This window comes from Carassius auratus, chromosome 27 (genome assembly GCF_003368295.1).
Source record: "Carassius auratus strain Wakin chromosome 27, ASM336829v1, whole genome shotgun sequence".
In the NCBI taxonomy this organism is placed as follows: domain Eukaryota; kingdom Metazoa; phylum Chordata; class Actinopteri; order Cypriniformes; family Cyprinidae; genus Carassius; species Carassius auratus.
This window is the reverse complement of record NC_039269.1, coordinates 28,460,907-28,480,775: the sequence shown is the minus strand read 5'-3', so window position 1 is coordinate 28,480,775 and position 19,869 is coordinate 28,460,907. Positions and strand designations below refer to the sequence as shown.

General features: G+C 38.0%; 2 protein-coding genes across 3 annotated transcripts in view; both read left to right on the top strand.

The window, feature by feature from the left end:
- The window catches only part of dspa (desmoplakin a), a 28,266-nt gene extending 12,720 nt beyond the window's left edge, over positions 1–15,546 (top strand). Inside the window, exons 12-24 of one of the 2 annotated variants that reach the window (XM_026207015.1) lie at positions 1–18; positions 92–218; positions 321–507; positions 1,273–1,481; positions 3,110–3,288; positions 4,146–4,284; positions 4,944–5,137; positions 5,257–5,419; positions 6,166–6,249; positions 6,328–6,435; positions 6,560–6,658; positions 9,260–9,757; positions 11,405–15,546. The exon at positions 1–18 is cut by the window's left edge and continues 137 nt beyond it. In XM_026207015.1, coding sequence (XP_026062800.1) covers positions 1–18; positions 92–218; positions 321–507; positions 1,273–1,481; positions 3,110–3,288; positions 4,146–4,284; positions 4,944–5,137; positions 5,257–5,419; positions 6,166–6,249; positions 6,328–6,435; positions 6,560–6,658; positions 9,260–9,757; positions 11,405–13,885 — 4,486 coding nt within the window. In that variant the 3' untranslated portion in view covers positions 13,886–15,546. Of the gene's footprint in view, positions 19–91; positions 219–320; positions 508–1,272; positions 1,482–3,109; positions 3,289–4,145; positions 4,285–4,943; positions 5,138–5,256; positions 5,420–6,165; positions 6,250–6,327; positions 6,436–6,559; positions 6,659–9,259; positions 11,087–11,404 lie in introns of both variants that reach the window. The other variant, XM_026207014.1, reaches the window with a different exon arrangement.
- A 1,687-nt stretch (positions 15,547–17,233) lies between these two features.
- Positions 17,234–19,273, top strand: higd1a (HIG1 hypoxia inducible domain family, member 1A). Its single transcript, XM_026207017.1, has 4 exons — positions 17,234–17,338; positions 18,054–18,134; positions 18,308–18,442; positions 18,526–19,273. Exons 2-4 carry the CDS (start codon positions 18,059–18,061, stop codon positions 18,612–18,614), a joined length of 300 nt encoding a protein of 99 aa, XP_026062802.1. The 5' UTR covers positions 17,234–17,338; positions 18,054–18,058; the 3' UTR covers positions 18,615–19,273.
- Positions 19,274–19,869: the final 596 nt, after the last annotated feature.

Below are 19,869 nucleotides of genomic sequence, written 5' to 3'. Positions count from 1 at the left end.
CATCAGTCTGGCAAACAAGTACGACACAAACACACATGCACACAGATCATAGTGCAACGAGACATGCACTGATGAACTGCTTGCTTGACAGGAACGAGCAGTACTACGAAGCCATCATGTCCATCTGGAGTCAGCTGTACATCAACATCAAGAGTCTGATCTCCTGGCAGTACTGCATGAAGGACATCCAATACATCAACTCCCTCACTCTCTCAATGGTACGAGTGGATCGGATGCGTCTTACACTCAGTGCTATTTATGCTTTTTACTTAGCATTATGTTTCACAAATGTCTCCATCATTTTTTTGCATCTGTTTCAGCTCTCACAAATGCGTCCGGAAGAGTATCGCAACATTATTAAGAGTCTGGAGCTCCACTACCAGGAGTTCATGCGCAACAGCCTCGGCTCGGAGATGTTTAGTGATGAGGAAAAGAGAAAGATGGAGATGCAGTACGCTGGAGCTCAGTCTCATTATGACCAGCTGGTGATCCAGCTGCCCAACTACAGTAAGACACTCTTTATGATCAGTATACATCAACCTCGTCCTTCAGATTGTCTTGGCATGGATATCAAACCCATGTGATGTTTGACTTCAGTGATTAATGTTTATTAAAGTAAATCTGATTAGAAAAAACTATGCAAAGAGTCTTTAAAAACAGTTAAAGTTGTTAAAACTGAAGTTCATTGATTGGATATTTTCTTCACAAATGCCAGTCTAACGAAATAATGAATGAATCTACATAACATAACACTCAATGTTCAACTTTTTTTGTTTTAGTATTAAGCAGATCTCTTTTTTCTTAGTTCAGGACCCAGAGTTATTATAGTTTACTAAAACTGAAACTAAAATTAAAACAGTGAAAGAAAAACATTTTCATTACTTGAAATAAAATGAAGTAACTTATTATTATTATTATTATTATTATTAAATAAAGTAAAACACAAATGTACACACACATATATATTTTCAAGCTAATTTAATTTAGTTTAAATTGATGTTATATAACTAAACTAAAACTGAGGGGAAAAAAACCCTGTTAAGACACATTAAAAAAAAATAAAAAAATTTTTTTTAAATTGAAATAGGGGATTTTTTTTTAATTAAATACAAATAAACAGAAAATATAAAAATTATGATTATATAATTATATAAAAAAAAATTATATCTGGTCCTGGAGCACTGTTCAGACTTGGGCTTCCTTCCTAAACATACACTGACAGGAGAATGACAGGAAGGAAGTGGACCTGTTGTGTAATTGTTTGTGTCGTAGGGGAGAACGGAGGAGTGAAAACAGAAGTGGTGAAGGTGGAGACAGATGGGAAGCTGGTGAGCTCAGGGCTGAACGTGGGTCTCATGTCAGATCTGAGCGCTCTCAGACGCAGGATGGAGGCGGCGGAGACGGGCTTGATCCAGCACCTCCACGTGACTCTGAAGGAGAACAGCGTACAGGAGTGCTCCCAAAGACTGGGGCTGCTGCAGGTACAGTCACCAAACATCACTGCTCATGGCGTAGTCTGCTAGAACAATTACTGATGGGCCTATACACCGAAGATCAGATCTCTGCATTGCTTACTGATAAACAGTCCCAGCTATAGACACAGTCGGACTTAAAATAAAACTCTGTCATCATTTACTCAAATTCAGTTTCAACGTATACAGGGGCTAGTCTGTGATTTTAATGGGCATTTTCTCTCACCACACACAGCTGATCTCGGAGGTTACAGCAGGGGATCAATAGGAAAATCATTTGTAAATCCTTTTTGACCACTGCCACGTCATATTGCAAATAAAAACTGAATTTCCAAAAGTTTGTCTTCATGAAAACCCAGCGCATTTAGTTGCCCATGTGAATCAAGTTATAAAATATTAAAATATGTTTTTGGGTGTTTCCCTATGAGAAATTAGAAAAGTATCATTTTCCAAGCTGGGTCGACTTTTTTCTCGCAATTCTGACTTTTTTACTCTCGCAATTCTGACTTTTTTATTCTCGTAATTCGGACTTTTTTTCTCGAAATTCAGACTTTTTTATTCTCGCAATTCTGACTTTTTTTTCTCGCAATTCTGAATTTTTTTTCTCGCAATTCTGACTTTTTTTTCTCGCAATTCTGACTTTTTTATTCTCGCAATTCTGACTTTTTTATTCTCGCAATTCTGACTTTTTATCTCACAATTCTGACTTTTTTTCTCATAATTCTGACTTTTTTTCTCGCAATTCTGACTTTTTTTCTCGGAATTCAGACTTTTTTATTCTCGCAATTATGACTTTTTTTTCTCGCAATTATGACTTTTTTTTCCACAATTCTGACTTTTTTTCTCTCGCAATTCTGACTTTTTTTCTCGCAATTCTGACTTTTTTATTCTTGCAATTCTGACTTTTTATCTCACAATTCTGACTTTTTATCTCACAATTCTGACTTTTTTTCTCACAATTCTGACTTTTTTTCTCGCAATTCTGACTTTTTTTCTCACAATTCTGACTTTTTTTCTCACAATTCTGACTTTTTTTCTCGCAATTCTAACTTTTTTTCTCGTAATTCTGTCTTTTTTATCTCACAATTCTGACTTTTTTTCTCGCAATTCTGACTTTTTTATTCTCGCAATTCTGACTTTTTTCTCACAATTCTGACTTTTTTATTCTCGCAATTCTGACTTTTTTTCTCAAAATTCTGACTTTTTCTCTCGCAATTCTGAATTTTTTCTCATATTTGCGTGATATAAACTCATATTTGGAAAACATATCGTTCCCTTCCCCCAAACATTTTTTACTTTATCTCACAATTGCGAGTTTATATTGCATAATTCTGAGAAACAATTTTAAGAATTGCGAGAAAAAAATATTAAAAGTTGCAATAACCTTTTTATTTTTTTTGGCAGAAATGGGTTTCCATCGAAAAAAAGAACAGAATAATAGAATAAATAATAAATGACAGAATGTAAAATGGTTTGGAGCTTTCTGTGAGTGGATAATTATGGCAACTATTGTTTGTATATTATATTAAAGTGCAGTGTTTTCTAGTGGTCTGTTAATAGTGGTAGTGTTAGATCGGGGACTGTGATATGAGCTAGTTTTGAGCTTTGAACGATCTGTGTCTGGTCCGTATCGTCAGGGTGTACATCGTGATCTGGACTCCATCCGGGACGAGTATCTGCGTCTGAGGGAGAAGATCTTGCGTGAGCTGGAGGGAAGCACTAACGCAGAGCAGACCCGCTACCTTCGCTCTGAACTGGACCAGATCAACCAGAAACTGGGCAGCCTGCAGGGCTTCTCAACCGCTTATATCCAGAGGCATGAACATTTAAAACAACCCATATAACATCTATTCTTTCTTTGATTTTGCTCTGTTTCTAAGATTGCTGAAATGTCTTTCTGTCTACAGAAGGCGACTGAATCACATAAGAGTTTAGTGTGGTTACACTTTACTTGTAGACTTATAGTTACTTACAGTCATCCTACTAACTATAAGAAACTTTGCATCTACACGTCAGCTAATATTATTAGTTGACTGCCAGGTTATGGTCAAGGTTAGTAGGTTAAGTCGGCATGTATTTACAGTCAGTAGAATGTGTTTTGGACATGAATATACAGTGTTAGCAGATATTAAGCACACAGTGTACTCTAATGACTGCTATTGTCTTATAGTTAGTGGTATGTCTGACGTGGACTAGTGGAATAAAGTGTAACCTTACTAATCTAATGGCATTATACTCAATATACAATTACACTCCCATCTTGCTGTACCCAAATTTTTTTAAAGGGGTCTGCTAGAATATATTTACATCAAGCATTATTCTGATTGGTTGGCTGGCATGGTCTGTTGTGATTGGTCGGCTGATTGGAGCATGTCTCTTACTATAATTGGTTTTCATCTCCAGAGACTTCATTAGCAGCTGTAAACAGTATTATATCTACGGTGACTATGGCGTCAGTATTGGAAATCCATGTTTTTTCCCGCTCTTTTAGTGTAAATAAGCAGCGTCTCCTTGACATCTAAGATCCAGGAACATATATAAGCTTCCTCATTTAATGAACCTCTGAATAGTTTACTTATAGTTGTTTGTGTCCACGAGGTGTGACAGGAGGAGGTGATAATATGAGAATGAATTAGCAGTAATCTCCTCAGGATGTGTGTGTGTGTGTTTCAGGCTCTCTGCTCTTCAGGCTCTGATCCAGAACCTCCTGCAGGCCGAGGACATCATTAAAGTCCATGAGGCTCGTCTGACAGAAAAAGAGACTTCTTCTCTTGATCTGAACGAAGTGGAAAAGTACCTCATTACTCTAAAGGTGAACTTCATATTTCTGTTAATGTTTATATACCTGAAATCTTAATATGACCCCTTGTCTTCTTTAACCAGGTACATAATGTGTGTGTATATTTCTTGAAATAAATTTTACATGAAATAAAATACACTACAATTCTTTTATTTTAGCTAGTTGCCAAAGCAACATTTCTTGATGTAATACAGTAACCACATATAAAACTGAGATAATAATTAATAGAAATAATATATATAGACATGTTTTATGTATTTATTTATTTATACAACAAAAACGACTAAAAATGAGAAAAAACACACAACTAAAATGGAATATGGAACATTTAAAAATGATATACAAAAAATAATAATCTCAGTTATACTAAAATAACATTTTTTAGTAATTTTGACCCTAAAACACATTTTGAGATTTATGCACTTAATAAAAAATGATTGTTGTCTATAAAATATAATAATTGAATGGTGGTTGTCATAAAAAATAAAATAATGTTTTTTGGAGGAAAAAAATGCCTTTTATTTAAAAAAAAATTTTTATGAAATAATTCAGTTTTGACTGAATTAGGAGATTTATTTAAGCCTGCAAATTAAATAAATTTGACTTCTAAGTCTAAATGATTGAGCATGTCACTTACATATTTCTATTTGATTATGTCTTGTGCCATGCAGACGATGAAAGCAGAGCTGGAGCAGAAGAAAGGTGTTTTGAAGGCTATGGAGTCTGAGCTGTCCAAAGCTGTGCACTGGAACAGTCAAATAGACAAATCTTTCCATCAGTGTGATGTTGACCTGTCCAGATACTCCGAGCTCGCTGGACAGATGACTGACCGCTGGCGCAGAATTGTGGCTCAGATTGATAGCAGGTATTGATAAATATGTGGTTCTGGCAAGAATCTCCACATGCACTTGTGGGATGCACAATGGTAAATGGTTAGAAATAAAGAAAGTGTGACCACCATAATTTTCTGTGCTTGTTTGTCAGGGTATGGGACCTGGAGAAACAGGAGAAACAGCTGAATCACTACAAGCAAAAAAACTCCATGATTAACAAATGGATTCAGGAAACTCGTCAGCGCCAAGATGCCCTCCAGATTACTAAATTCAACAGTCTGGACAGTTTGATGGACCACCTCAACCAACAAAAAGTCAGTTTTATTCATTTGAAATAAAATACCCACATTTGATCAAGTGTTATTAAATCTGTTACAAAGTCTAGTGAGGTGATTTTCTAGATTAAATAACCACATCGGCAAGATTAGCTTTTTAAAAGGTAATAATATGTACTCTTTAGGTGTAAATAAAAGGTAAAAGGTTTTGCCCCAGTGACAGCTTTTGTACATTTTTTCCTGAGAGTTTGCAAAGTTGTAAGGTTTGGTTTTTAGTACCTGAAAACCAATCTTCAGTAAATGTAGAGATACTGTACAGCTAAATTGACTCCATTGTAGTCACCAACTTTAAAACCACTTTGGTAAAAATCTTATTTTAACAGTCCTCAAGTATTGTACTCAAACTCAACATAGGCTCAATGTTGCATTAGAGAAATGCCAGTGAAAAACAAGAAACAGCTTATTTGCGAGGAGAGCAATCACATTTATTCTCCCAAATAGAAATAAAAAACCTTTATTGCATTAAATGAAGGTCATTACAGCAGTCACTTAAACACTTAAAGCTCTTAAAAAAGACATTTTAAACAAGCATCATGTGGCTCTGTGGTTCAGATCTTGTTGATCTCCGCTCAGTAATGGAACACAGTAATGTCCGTACTAGTGCAATTTTAATTTGACTAATTAAGATTTTACTGATATATACTGATCATATAAGTTAATTTAGAATTTGGGTAAGGATTGCATTAAATATTTAATTGAAAAAAAAAATTGTTGTCAATGAACAGGCGCTTTATTCTGAGATCAAAGGAAAGAAAGAAAAAGTGGATGATGTAGTCAAAGATGCAGACACATGTGCTGCCTCCATAAAGGTAAGACTTGTTTTGATAATAACAAAAGTGTATGCAAATTATGCAAAAGCCTCAGTGCTCATATAACTGTTTTGGCAGGACTATGAGCTCCAGCTGGCATCCTACAGCGCAGGACTAGAGACGCTGCTCAACATTCCCATCAAGAGGACTATGCTGCAGTCTCCATCCACTGAACTGAGGCAGGAGGTAATCATATTGCATCCGAGATTTAAAGATCAGGTCCAATGTTTCACACGTAGTACAAAACGATCAATTAACATCACAGTTCAAGTGATTTACCTTACTTTCTGCCTTCTCTGTCTCACTAAAGGCGGCAGAGCTGCAGTCACGCTACATAGAGCTCTTGACACGTTCAAGTGACTACTACAGATTCCTTGGGGAAATGATGAAAAACATGGAGGAGTTAAAGGTAAATTTTGTGTCTGATGTGTAGTGAATATATCTTTCCAAATAAACTTCCAAATCAGAGTTTCCCAAATTGGAAACCCCAATGGGTTCATGAGATCCCAGTGCCAAACAGCATGCAAATTTATAATCTATATTATTTTAGCTTTTGTAGAAATATATGCTAATATCTTTATCTTTATAGGTATCGTTATTGGTGTGAACTGATCTATAGGATTAAAGCTGAATATCAGTGGTACACTCTATTTTAATGGACCCCTTTAGAAATCTGTTATCCATGAGTAACTTTGCAACTCCGTGTTAACTAGCAGCCATAGAGTATTAGTAGACTGCTATGATATGGTTTGTAGAATAAGTAGATGTACTTGCAAAGTGACTTATAGTCAGTAGAATGTGTGTTGGGAGCATCAAAAATAAACTGTTCTTAGAGATATTAAGTAGACAGCCTAATAATACTCTAATGACTGCTAGATGACAGAGTTGCAAAGTTACTGTATAGTCAGCAGAATTTCCAAAAGGGACCATGAAAATAGTTTTACCAGTATTATTAGTGCTGATACCAAGTGTAATACACAACCCTCTGCAGACACCTTAGCCATTGGCCAGACTGATATAATATACCCATTTTTACAAACATTCATATATTTTTAAATATCTTAAAGTACACTCAATCAATCAGTCAATCAAGCATTATAATATTCAAGAATTATGTACTAATAGCTTCAGTAATTAGAATTAAGACTTGATAACCATGTATGAATGCATATTAGTCATTTTAACTGAACTGGTGGTGGTGCTTTTCTTGGTCTTTCATTGTTTCTGTGAAAAAAATGTAAAAAATTGGGAAAAACTAACAAAAATATATGATAAGATAATAATAATACAAATTTACTCATAAGAAATTGAAATGTTTCCTCTTGCCATGAATATAGCCACTGCTGCTGACATGAGGCCCTATTTTAACGATCTGAAACGCAAGTGTCAAAGCGCGAAGTGCAAGTAACTTTGTGGGCGGGTCTAGGCGCTGTTGCTATTTTCCCGGAGGAATAAATGGCTCTTGCGCCCGGCGCAAATCTAAAATGGGTTGGTCTGAAGTAGCTTCATTATTCATAGGTGTGGTTTGGGCGTAACGTGAAATAAACCAATCAGAGCATCATCCAACATTCCCTTTAAAAGCAGGTGCGCAAGTTCCATTATGGATTGCTATTATTATGGCGTATTTACCAGGCGCACGCCAGGAGCGGTTCACAGCCGAGGAGACTGATGTTCTTGTAAGAGCAGTGAAAGACAGAGAAGTTGTGTTGTATGGGGATGGGAGAAACCCACCCAAAATAGCGTCGGTTAAACAGGCGTGGGAGGAAATAGCCACAATTTGTCAGATGTCCTTATATACATATATGTCTTGCCACTATTGGGCAAACAGGTCTGATCCTTAATTGCTACAAATAGCCTGAATAATTTGTAAGCTAGATTTATGCCTATTTTTTCACATCTTCGTGGCACACCACAATGATTTCTGTCATCTCGTGTTAATATTTTTTTAGTGTAACAATTTATGATTTGCAAAAATAACTGTTGCATCTGTGTAGATTACATGAGCAAAGTGTATGCGCGTTGTGGACGCTATACATTATGGTCAAGCATGCGCCCTTAAAATAGCATAATGTACAACGCGCAACGCGCCACTGACTTTAGACTAGGTTTTTTCTGGTCAGTGGCGCAATTGTTTAATGGAACAGCAAAATAGCACCAGGGATTGTTTGCGCCGGAACACGCCTCCTTTTTTGCGCTGAACCGCCCAGGGAGCGCAAGTTCATTCACTAGTTTAGCGATGTGCTTCTGTGGAGGGAAAAGCGCGCTTTGCGCGGGTGCAAAATAGGAATGACACATGCGTCGGTGTACAAAGTCAATTGCGCTGGGTGCAAGATAGGGCCCATGGTGTTAAATCATAAATAAATAAATACATTTAATAATAAGAGCAATATAAAACACACTTATGATTAATTCATGAATGTTAATCTGGCTGTGTGCGTTTGTTAGAACTGATTTGCTGAAATCAATACAGGGATGATAATAGGTGAGTGCCAGCCAATGAGATTTGCGCATTAGCTCCACCCACTACCGGACAAACCGGCAGTTCTTAAAAGATGAGAATTCCAAAGGAATGCCATTATTTTGACAGGAAAATACAACAAAGAATATCGTTTACATGTAGCGTGTCAATTCTCTCGCTCTCCTTGCATGTGTAAGACAAAGCGATGTGAGGTGTGCGCCTTCACACTAGAGTTTACGGTACGTCAAATACAGGCGAGTTGCACATTCATTCAGCTGAATTGAAAAATGTCACAGATCGCTTGACGGAGAGTGAAACTCTGAAGCACTCAGGCAGAGCCATAAGCTAATATTAGACATCATTTAGTCACCCAGAGTAAAGATTTAGTCACATATGCGAATGATTTACTTGCAATGTAGAGGGTTGAATACATATAGGAAACAAAAAGGAAACACAAATTATCAAAATGCTTTCTTAAGAGTAAGAATTTGTTATGCTTGGAAGTTGCTACCCTTGTCTTACACCATTCAATGTGATTTTTTTTTGTTTTAGATGCGGAACACTAAAATTGACCTTTTGGAGGAAGAACTAAAACGTCTCAAGGACAATCTTAAAGATCAAACACAAAAGAACAACACACTGGAAGATGCTATGGCTCGTTATCGGCTGGAACTGACCCAGTCTAAAGAAGAGCTTATATCTTTGGAGGAGATCAAGAGAACTCAGGCTAGGCAATGCAATACCACTCAGGAAAGCCTGGACAGCACCCAGAATCAGCTGAAGAAGTTACAAGATGAGCTGTCCCACCTTACCTTCCTTATCGAGGAGGAGAAACGCAAACGCAGACTGGCTGAGGACCGATACACCACCCAGCAGGAGGAGTATGAGCTCGCTGTCCGCAAGAGACAGAAAGAACTGGAGGAGCTCAGTTTGTCCAAAAGTCAATTTGAAAGGGCCATCAAAGAAAAAGAGCGGGAGATTGAACGGCTCAAATTACAGCTGGAGGATGAGGCCTCCCGGCGCAATGCAGCAGAATTAGAGACCTCAAAGGTAAGAACACAGTTGAACCAGGACATTAATAGCCTAAAGCAAACTTATGAATCTGAGATCCACATCACCAAGACCAGTGTGCTCAAGGCAACACAACAGAAGGAAGAGGAATCATCAACTCTGAGACTTCAGCTGGATAGGTTAACCTTGGAGAAAAGAGACCTGGAAGAAGAACTCAGAAAGCTGCAGCTTTCATTCTCCCAAGTTGAAATGGCACGTAGAAAAGCAGAAGAGGACGCTCATCAGCAGAGGTCTTCAGCAACTGAGGGTAGCAGGTTCAAGAAGGAACTGGAGTCACAGATTCAGGTCATAATGAGTCAAAGCGAAGAGGCTGAAACAAGACACAGGGTGGAACTGGCAGAGGCCAACAGAGCTGCTCAGGAAAAGACCCATGAGATTACCTTTCTGACCCAGAATCTCCAAGACGAGACCGGGCGGAGGAAAGCCTTGGAAGATGAGAATCAAAGTCTCAGACAGTCTCAGGCTGAACTGCTCTCTAAGCACAGTTCGACCACAGAGACCATTAACAAGCTTAAGGTCTCTGAGCAAGAACTACTCATTATAAAGCGAGACATGCAGACTCAAAAGAATGAAAAGAGCACACTTGAACAGAATGCCATCAGGCTGCAGAGTCGCATCAGTGAACTGCAGACAAAGGTTAACGAGTTGCAGGCTGAACTGGAAAAGGAGAAGATGAGTAATCAAGATGAATTTACAAGGAGGAAAAGGATCGAAACCGAGCTGGAGAGGGTCAATCAGATGTGCTGTGAATACACCACTACCATCACCACTCTTAGGGTCCATCAAGAGCAGGAAAGTGCCTCTGGACGCAGGTATGAGCAGGAGCTACGCAATTCAAAAGATGAGTTGGAGAAATACAAGAAAGAGTATATAATCACAGTCGAGAATCTAAACAGAGTCAATGTCGAATTGAAAGCTTTGCAACAGCAGCTTCTGCGGGAACAAGACCTTGTCCGTGAGGCCAATCAACGCAACGATACCCTTTACAAGACCATAGAAGACAAGAGTCGAATGCTAAATGAGAGCACCAGCGAGATCGAGAAGTTGCAAAGCCTCACCCAGAATCTCACCAAAGAGCGTCTGCGGCTTGAGGAGGAACTGAGGACTGTGCGACTAGAGCGAGATGATGTGAAGAGAAGCCTGAGCACCATCGAGAGTGAAAGCGCTTCCCGATTGTCTGCCATTCAATTCCAGTTACAAACCAGCAATAACAGAGCACTGGAACTGCAGGAACTAATCAATGATCTGACTAAAGAGAGAGAAAGTTTAAGGGTGGAAATTGCCCAAATCCAAAAGCAGTTCTCGGAGGTATTTTTTTCTGCGCGACATCAGCTGAATCAAAAATGCATCACCAATTTAAGCTATATCAAAATGGCTTTGCTGGATAACACTTCGCTGCATGATGCTTTGAAAGCACATTTCTGCATAACACTGCCCTGCAGTTCTTCCACAAATAGCTTTTTTAGTATTTGCTTTGATAAGATAAATAATTGTTGTTGTTCTTTTTCTAACTATGCTTGAATCAATATGGTGTTGGTGTTATAATTATTTCTTTATTTAAATCCTCTAAATGAATTATAATCTGACACAGTTCATCAATAACTCATTTCTCTTTTGTGTTCAAAGACATCCATGATGATCCAGCGATCTGATGCCAACTACAAAGAAATTGTGCAAGAAAGAGATAGTCTTCTAGTCAAGCTGAAGCTGTCACAACAAGACAAAGACAAGCAGCAGCGCTCCGAAGATGAGCTCCGGCGCATCAAACTCTCCTTGGAAACTGAGATCAAACAGAAGCAACGTCTCCAGGACGAAATTGATAAAATAACCAAGGATTTCAAGTACTGGAAAAGCCAATACGAGTTAAAGGAAGGGCAGATCAGACAGAGTGAGGCAGATCGAGACAAAGTACACAGAGACAAGGCCTCCTTGCAGAGTGAGATCCAAAGATTGACTTCTGAACTGAGAAGTCTGGAAGAACGCTACAAGAGTCGTCTTCAGAGCTCGGACAAGGAGATCTCAGAGCTCATAATGAAGAAGGAGACTTTGGAAAGGGAATTGAAGTTATTGCAACAGCGCCCGGTTACATGCTGTCGTTGTACACAAACCAGTCAGACTGTCTCTGATAGTAGCTGTCAGAAACTGACAGTGAAAGGTCTCCGTGGTGAGGTCTCACTCACAGAGCTTGTAGACTCCAACTTGCTTGATCAGACCGATTTGGATAAAGTAAACAGAGGACAACTAACAGGCCAAGAAATTGAGTACAGACTAAGATCATACCTAGGTGGCTCTGATTGCATCGCTGGTATCTACGATGAGGCCAATGATAGGGTCTTACCCTTTTACCAGGCCATGAAAGATGGTCTACTTCGGCGAGGAACCACCCTGGAGCTCCTGAAAGCCCAGGCTGCCTCCGGTTTCATAATCGATCCAGTCAACAATGTCTGCATGACAGTGGACGAAGCATGGAGGAGAGCTCTTGTGGGAAAGGAGTTTAAAGACAAGCTCCTGTCTGCCGAAAAGGCTGTGACAGGATACAAAGATCCTGAAACAGGAAAGATCATCTCACTCTTCCAAGCAATCGAGAAAGAGATTATAGAGAAGGGTCATGGGATTAGACTGCTGGAAGCTCAGATAGCCAGTGGTGGCATCATTGATCCTAAAGGGAGTCATCGGATTGATGTGGAAGTGGCTTACAGGAAAGGTTACTTCGACCGTGAAATGAACGAGATTTTGGCATACGAAGGTGATGATACCAAAGGTTTCTTTGATCCCAACACTCATGAGAACCTTACATATCTGCAATTAAAAAAGAGGTGCATCAAAGACCCCAAGACTGGGCTCATCCTGTTACCTTTGAAGGACAAGAAGAAGCCAAAGCAAATGACGTCTCAAAAGAACACACTGCGCAAGAGGAGAGTGGTGATTGTAGACCCTGACACCGGCAAAGAGATGACAGTACGAGAAGCATACCATCGAGAGTTAATCGACTATGACACTTTTCTGGAGCTTTCGGAACAAGAGTGTGAGTGGGAGGAGATCACTATCGAAACAGCTGACGGCAGCAAGCGTTTACTTATTGTTGATCGCAAAACTGGAACCCAGTATGACATTCAAGAGTCCCTAGATAGGGGAGTTATTGATAGACAAACTCTGGACAAGTACCGTGCCGGGACTCTGACACTCCACGAGTTTGCAGGTCTGATCACAAGTAAAAGCAGTGGTTCTGAGCTTTCCATCTGCTCCAGCAGTCCTGAGGATGTTGCTACTTGCAGCAGTCCAACACAGATTGCGCCATCATCTCCAACCGTCCGCAAACGTTTTGCTAGCGTATCCATTACGCTCTCCCCTCCAAATGATATTTTTGATGACCATAGCCCAGTGGGAGCCATTTTTGATACTGAGACCCTTGAGAAGATTACCATCCCCGAGGCTCAGCGACGTGGAATAGTGGACAACATCACTGCTCAGCGGCTCTTGGAAGCCCAGGTTTGCACTGGAGGGATTGTGAATCCTGCTACTGGCCAGAGACTCTCCCTGAAGGATGCTGTACAGCAAAGCCTTATTGATGAAGACATGTCCATCAAGCTAAAACCAGCACAGAAGGCTTATGCTGGTTTTGAGGATGTGAAGACCAAGAGGAAACTTTCCGCCGCAGAGGCCATTAAGGAGAAATGGCTGCCTTACGAGGCAGGGCAGAGGTTTTTGGAGTTCCAGTACCTGACGGGTGGACTCGTAGAGCCAGAAACTGGCCACCGGGTGAGCATTGAGGAGGCTATCCGAAGAGGATGGCTTGATGGCAAAGGGGCACAGAAGCTGCAGGACACAAGGAACTACATTAAGAACCTGACCTGTCCTAAAACCAAACTTAAAATCTCATACAAAGAGGCCATGGATAACTGCATGGTGGAGGAGAACAATGGCATGAAGATGCTCCAGGCTACTTCGATGTCTACCAAAGGCATAAGCAGCCCCTACAACGTGTCCTCGGGACCAAACTCTCGTACAGGATCCAGAGCGGGGTCTCGTACCGGCTCAAGAAGTGGATCACGCAGAGGCAGTGTTGACTACACCTCTTCGGTTACATACAGCTACATGACATCTTAATTATAGTGTAATTCCTATGCTTTGAATGTACAATTTACATTTAAGAATGATTTTCTATTCATGAAGATTTAAGTATGGGTTTGGCATACAGAATGTAGATTAACTTCTTTTACTAGAATTGATCAATTGTCTTGGGTGTTTAAGTTGTTTTTAGATTTTTATGTTTTGTCGAGGTATTGGATTTTTGATTATTTACACATAGGGAATGTTAGATTTATCATGCCATTTAACCAGTAGCGTACCGTGCGGTTTCAGTCAGGGCCTTCAGTAAGAAACTGTAAACTAAATACCCTTACACATCTGTCTTACACAACTCTGTTACAGATAATGCAGACATATGCATATAGTTCCCATATTACAGTATGCCACACACTGGCTATGACAGCTGATCAACAATTTCAACAATAGGCTAGATTAGGGTGGGTTAAATGCAGAGTAAATTTCCCTACATGGATCAGTAAAAGTAATCCACCAATACACGTGTTACTATGCACAGTCAAATCACTCTTAAATGACGACGTGCCCGCAACAGCAAAAGTGTACAAATGGTGGACATCCACACACCACGCCACAGTATTATCAACCACGTACACCTCCATAACAATGTGCATGATTAAATACTCATCAAATAATAAAGCACTTACCCCTCACTTTAAATAAAGTCCATGCGTCTGTCATTCCATGTCCCTTAATCATATTACAAAAGTAAACATGGCCAAATAGCTTCTGCTCGGTGCTAGCTGTTAGCCACTCATAGTTGAAATCTTTGAAATGCACAAAACCTTTGTTAGCGAATTCAGTTTGGGTGTAGGTCTTCCTTTCTCAGTTATTCCTCTTTTGTCTGCAAAAGAGCGCCTTGAAAAAGCAATTTTAGCAGATCAGCAAAAAGATCTAGCGCCAGTGACTGTTGCTGTGAGTTTCTTTTCGTTGAACTTCACTTTCAAACCTTGGAAATTCCCAACTAAACGCTGGGGGTAGCACTGGGCACGTCGCTAGACCCAAACGGGGTGCTGTCATTGAACGTCAAAATTTGATTGGCTGATGATTCTGTCACTAATTCGCGTTAAAAATCAGATGTGACATCTTTGACCAAAAGGCTAGCACTAGTAGTGCTGGCGCAGACTTTTTTTATGTAAGATATTCCAGATCAACCTCAACTAAACTAATCATAGAGAATTTTGTGGACATTACACAAATGAAAATGATACCTAAATTATAATAACACGAAAAGTGTTTTCACAGAAATTTGTTTTTATAGGGCCAGCAGAGAAGGCCCTGCTTGACCCTGACGGCCCACCACTGCATTTAACAATGTTTTCATTACTCCTTATTTGGTTTATTCGCTAGCCTAGATATTTTCTAATATTTTCCTTTGCATGTTTCATTGACATTCTAGATTTATTCATTTAGCAGACACTTGTCTAAATAATTTACAACTTAGAAATGTAAGAAGCAATTCATCACCAGCATTATCCATAGTTTAGAAAACTATATCAGAAAACAAGTACTTTTTAATTTGTAACATCTACTGACTTCGTATCAACATGAATCTATGAATTTCAAAGTGGAAATCTTGATATTTTTTGAGATTTGCTTTTAATAATCTGATTGTGTTTATATGGAGCAATTTCAACAATAAAAACTATCAAATTATAAACTAACATTCTCTGTTGCTTATTACTACAACAGTCTAAATTCACTGTTATGACACCACATTTGTAAATTTCCTATTACTCTTAACACATTTTCAAAGGCATAATTCGCAGGTGATTCAGGTCCCTACCACTTTTTGCCACAGATGATTTTGTCCCCAACATGAAAACCAACCTAATTATTAATTGGATAAATTTGTAATAAACACACATTGGCATACTGTATATTCAACAATCTGCATCCATGTGCAATTTAACAAAAACAGAATAAAAACTGAAAACAATGAATAAACAGGTTATTTAAAACTATTAAAAAACAACTTTAAATAGAGGTCCCAGCAATCGAGATCTCTGCTTCAGAATCATGAACACAAAGCGGCTTGCTTTTTGAACAAATAAACACTTTGAGAAACTGAACAAATATAAACATGACTTATGACAACAGACTTGAATTACATAACATTATGAAAACATGAACAACAAAATAAATCCGCACATGATTAGAGGCCAGCAAAGGAAGACTATGAAACAATTAAGAATAAATTTCAAGTGTGCATCCATAAAATAGAAATCATCCATCAAAATGCTTACAAATTTTATTTGTATTATTCTAATTATGTATAAAGAGAGATAGAGAATTTATTTGGCACCACCTGTTAATCATGTTTTTGCACCATTCATTATGAGTTTGCACACTAAGCAAGTTTGAATCATCCTTACTAATAGGCTATTATGTTGTCAACATATAGGTATGTGTATGTATAACATAACCCACGCTTAAATAAATAACATCAAAGGCCTATATCTGCATGTAATTTACAGTAATATATAATACATTCATTGTTACCTTATGTAGGCTATTATATAGCGCCTATAGTAAACAAACACTGCTTATATTACAAAACTCACAATGACTCAGCTTTTATCTGACAGTCACCTAGCGACTCATTTCAGTATTACAGTTCAGGTGCTGAGCATTTAATTTGTTCATATTGTATATAACACTTCATATTTGATCAATTTTGAGTTCAGGCAAGACATACATACAGATAATAACCTATGTATTCAGCCTCAGTGATAACATGAATAGTAGAATTTGAAGAACTTAAACATACCAGAGTAAACTTCATATATTTTGAATCCTGTTAAAAGTACATGTTTTCAGAGTTTATACAACAAGTTCTCTACAGTGGAAGTGTTCTCAGTGAAAGTGTTCTCTAGCTCATAGCTCTAGCTACCTGTTCACATATGTGGCATGTTCAAAAGGTGCGTTAAATGTCGTAAATATGATGCAAATAATATTGCACAACCTAATATAAACATAAAATAATACTGAGACGTATATAAAAAGTAATTTCCTGTCTTTGAAGATAAACTGTTAAGACTAGGCTGTTTATGTAGACGCAATGAACTGCTGACCAGAACCCATGCACTTGCACGCAAGGGTCACGCCCCTTCACTGGAAACAAACTCGTTTCAAATTCCTATTTCTTCAAAATAAAATTTCAGTGAACACGTATAATTTCAAACATGCATATAAACAATTCCCCTTTTTGTGGTTGTTTTACTCCTCAATGAACTCAGTTGTTATATTTTTTTTCGTGACAAAATAGACGATTTATATTCCGAAAACGCACAATCGTTTTGGGGGAAAAACTTTTATTTTGTAAAACGCGTATAGCTACGTCACTTTGACGTACGCCATATTACATCACTCTGTTTCCTGGCAGGCGGACATTCACGCGTACAGCTCTCAACCGGGAACCGGCAGAAAGGACAGCTCCACAACAGCTTCAAACAGGTATGTTATAAACTTAATTTAATATCTGATTGTTTCCCAAATATAATAAAATATTATAGTTTAATTACAAACAGCGACAGTGATTTTGTGTGCTCCCAGAAACTGCTAACGCTTGAGGAAATGTCGCATCTTTTCATTGAAAGCTGATATTACGATGTAAATCAAAAGACTGCCATTGCTGTTCATGTTTGATTACATATGTACATCATTTTTTTATCAAGTAAGAACTGTGTAAAATCGTTTATTAAGTGGCCTGTATGCTTCTTTTGACCTTCATAAAACATGTCAGTAGTAATCTCTTGCTCAACTCGTCATCAGTTGAACTTTCCTTTCAGTTTTCTTTATGTTTATATGGAAAAACATTAACATTCTCTTGCTACACCACACAAATAAAGTCAAGTCACACTAAAGTCAAGTAAAAAAATAAATAAAATAATAATAATAAAAATATCTTCCGTTTTACAGTACAATATGGTACAATTCAGAATTAATTAAAAACAATGTGCCTATAATAACTTAGTACTTTACTAATTTATTGACCATTTAACTGGCTGATATTAAGTCATTAATTGATGTGGCAACTTATAAACCTGTAACAACAGAAAAGCTTAGTGTGATAGAAAATGTTTTATGGTTATCTAGTGTAAAAAGTGTCAGAATGGCACTGTGGCATTTAATTTGTGACATCTAATCTTTATTCAATATTATTTTTTAGTCAAGATGACTGTCATGGAATACGAAGACAATGAATCCAAGTTTATCAGAAAAGCCAAAGAGAATCCATTTGTCCCTGCAGGTAAACCATTTAAACATTATAACTTGTTACTTTCTCACGTGTGCAGTAAGAACCTCATTATTAAGTCACATGGCTTTATATTAAAACACAGAAATGCAAAACATTAACCCTTACAATACATCAGCTCAGCGGTTTGATGTATGATATTTCATGTGTCTGTGATGTCTTTTAAGGGTTGGCTGGGTTCTTTGGCATCGTGGCGTACAGACTGTACAAGCTGAAGAACAGAGGAGACACGAAGATGTCCGTGCACCTGATTCACATGCGTGTGGCTGCGCAGGGCTTCGTGGTGGGAGCCATGACTTTAGGTGAGGTGCTTACACATGCGTCCTTCCTCAGAGTTACAGAGAAATGCATGGTTTAATGCACTATTTTGTCTTTTTGTTTGCAGGAGTGATCTACTCTATGTACAAAGAGTACGTTCTCAAACCTCACGATGCACAGAAAGCGTTAGAGCAGAAGGCACTGGAAAAAAAGTGATTCCTGCGATATCCTTGAAAATACCAGCTGTTGAGGGGTCCCTTTGTATTTATTGCTAACATATAATTTAGGATTGTTTTTTAGTTTTAAATTTTTTAAATTTATTTCTTTAAACTGTTTTCTTTTTAAACTTGCATTTGTTTAAGAAACATTGTACTGTATGAAACTGAATTGTAGCTATTGCCAACTATTATTTATGTATCATATCAGTGATAAAAACTGATGAAAACAATATTTGGATTAGTGTTATTTCTGCTAAATGCTGCTGCTCTTGTTTCAGCACAGAGCTGTGACATTAAGATCTTTGCACCTTGTAACTCAAGATTCATTCTTGTATCATTGTATTAAGTCAATAGACAAAAGATATTCCAGGACCACAAACCTAACAAACCATCATCTGAAACTGTACAATGCATTGAACACAATATGGGGTCTTCACCACTGCTCCAGAGTGTCATGAGGAAGGAGACGAGCTTGTTATTTTGTAGATCTATTTTGTTACTGTGAGGTAATTAATGCACTTTTTTCATATTTCAAAAAGGACACAAATTGTACTTTTAGAGTGATATATATTTTGAGGATCTCAGCTGATAGTGTGTTTATCTTTGCCAATATAAACGGTTGTAATTCCAATAAACTCGGCTCATTTTACATCCATGTATTACTGTGATGTGTGTATTTTTGGCCCTTTTTCTTCTTCTCTGATGAGGTCTTGCCATCCTACGTTTATTAAATTTTTATGTACTATTATTTTTATTTTTTTTATCCAATTCATGTGATTAGAATCATTTATTTCTTGATTATTTTTGACATTACAGGAGTATGATGGATGTATTTTATTGGACAAATTATAGGGGAAAGATTGTGGAAACAGAAAGACGTGTAGTTTCACTATGTTTCACAGTATTTTAAGAATGAGAGAACATTGTGTAAGTTTGAATTGCACACAATGTACTTACAGGAATTTCCTAATTATGTTATTTAGATTTCATCATGGTTTATATGAACTACTGAAACAGCCCGTCACACCCAGTAACTGCAACCAACCTGTGTTTATTACATTCAGTCAACAAGTGACTTAGACACTTGGCAGAAACGCCTGCCACTGATACTCCTCTGGATTTGTAAAGACCACAGAGACCCCCTGCTGGCCTCAGGTTTGCTCATCTCTATAGATGATGTTGCCTAGTTTGTAGTGTGTAAGTACATACTGAAAGTCAGAGTTAGATATTTTGGACTGCAGGTCCTTGTTACC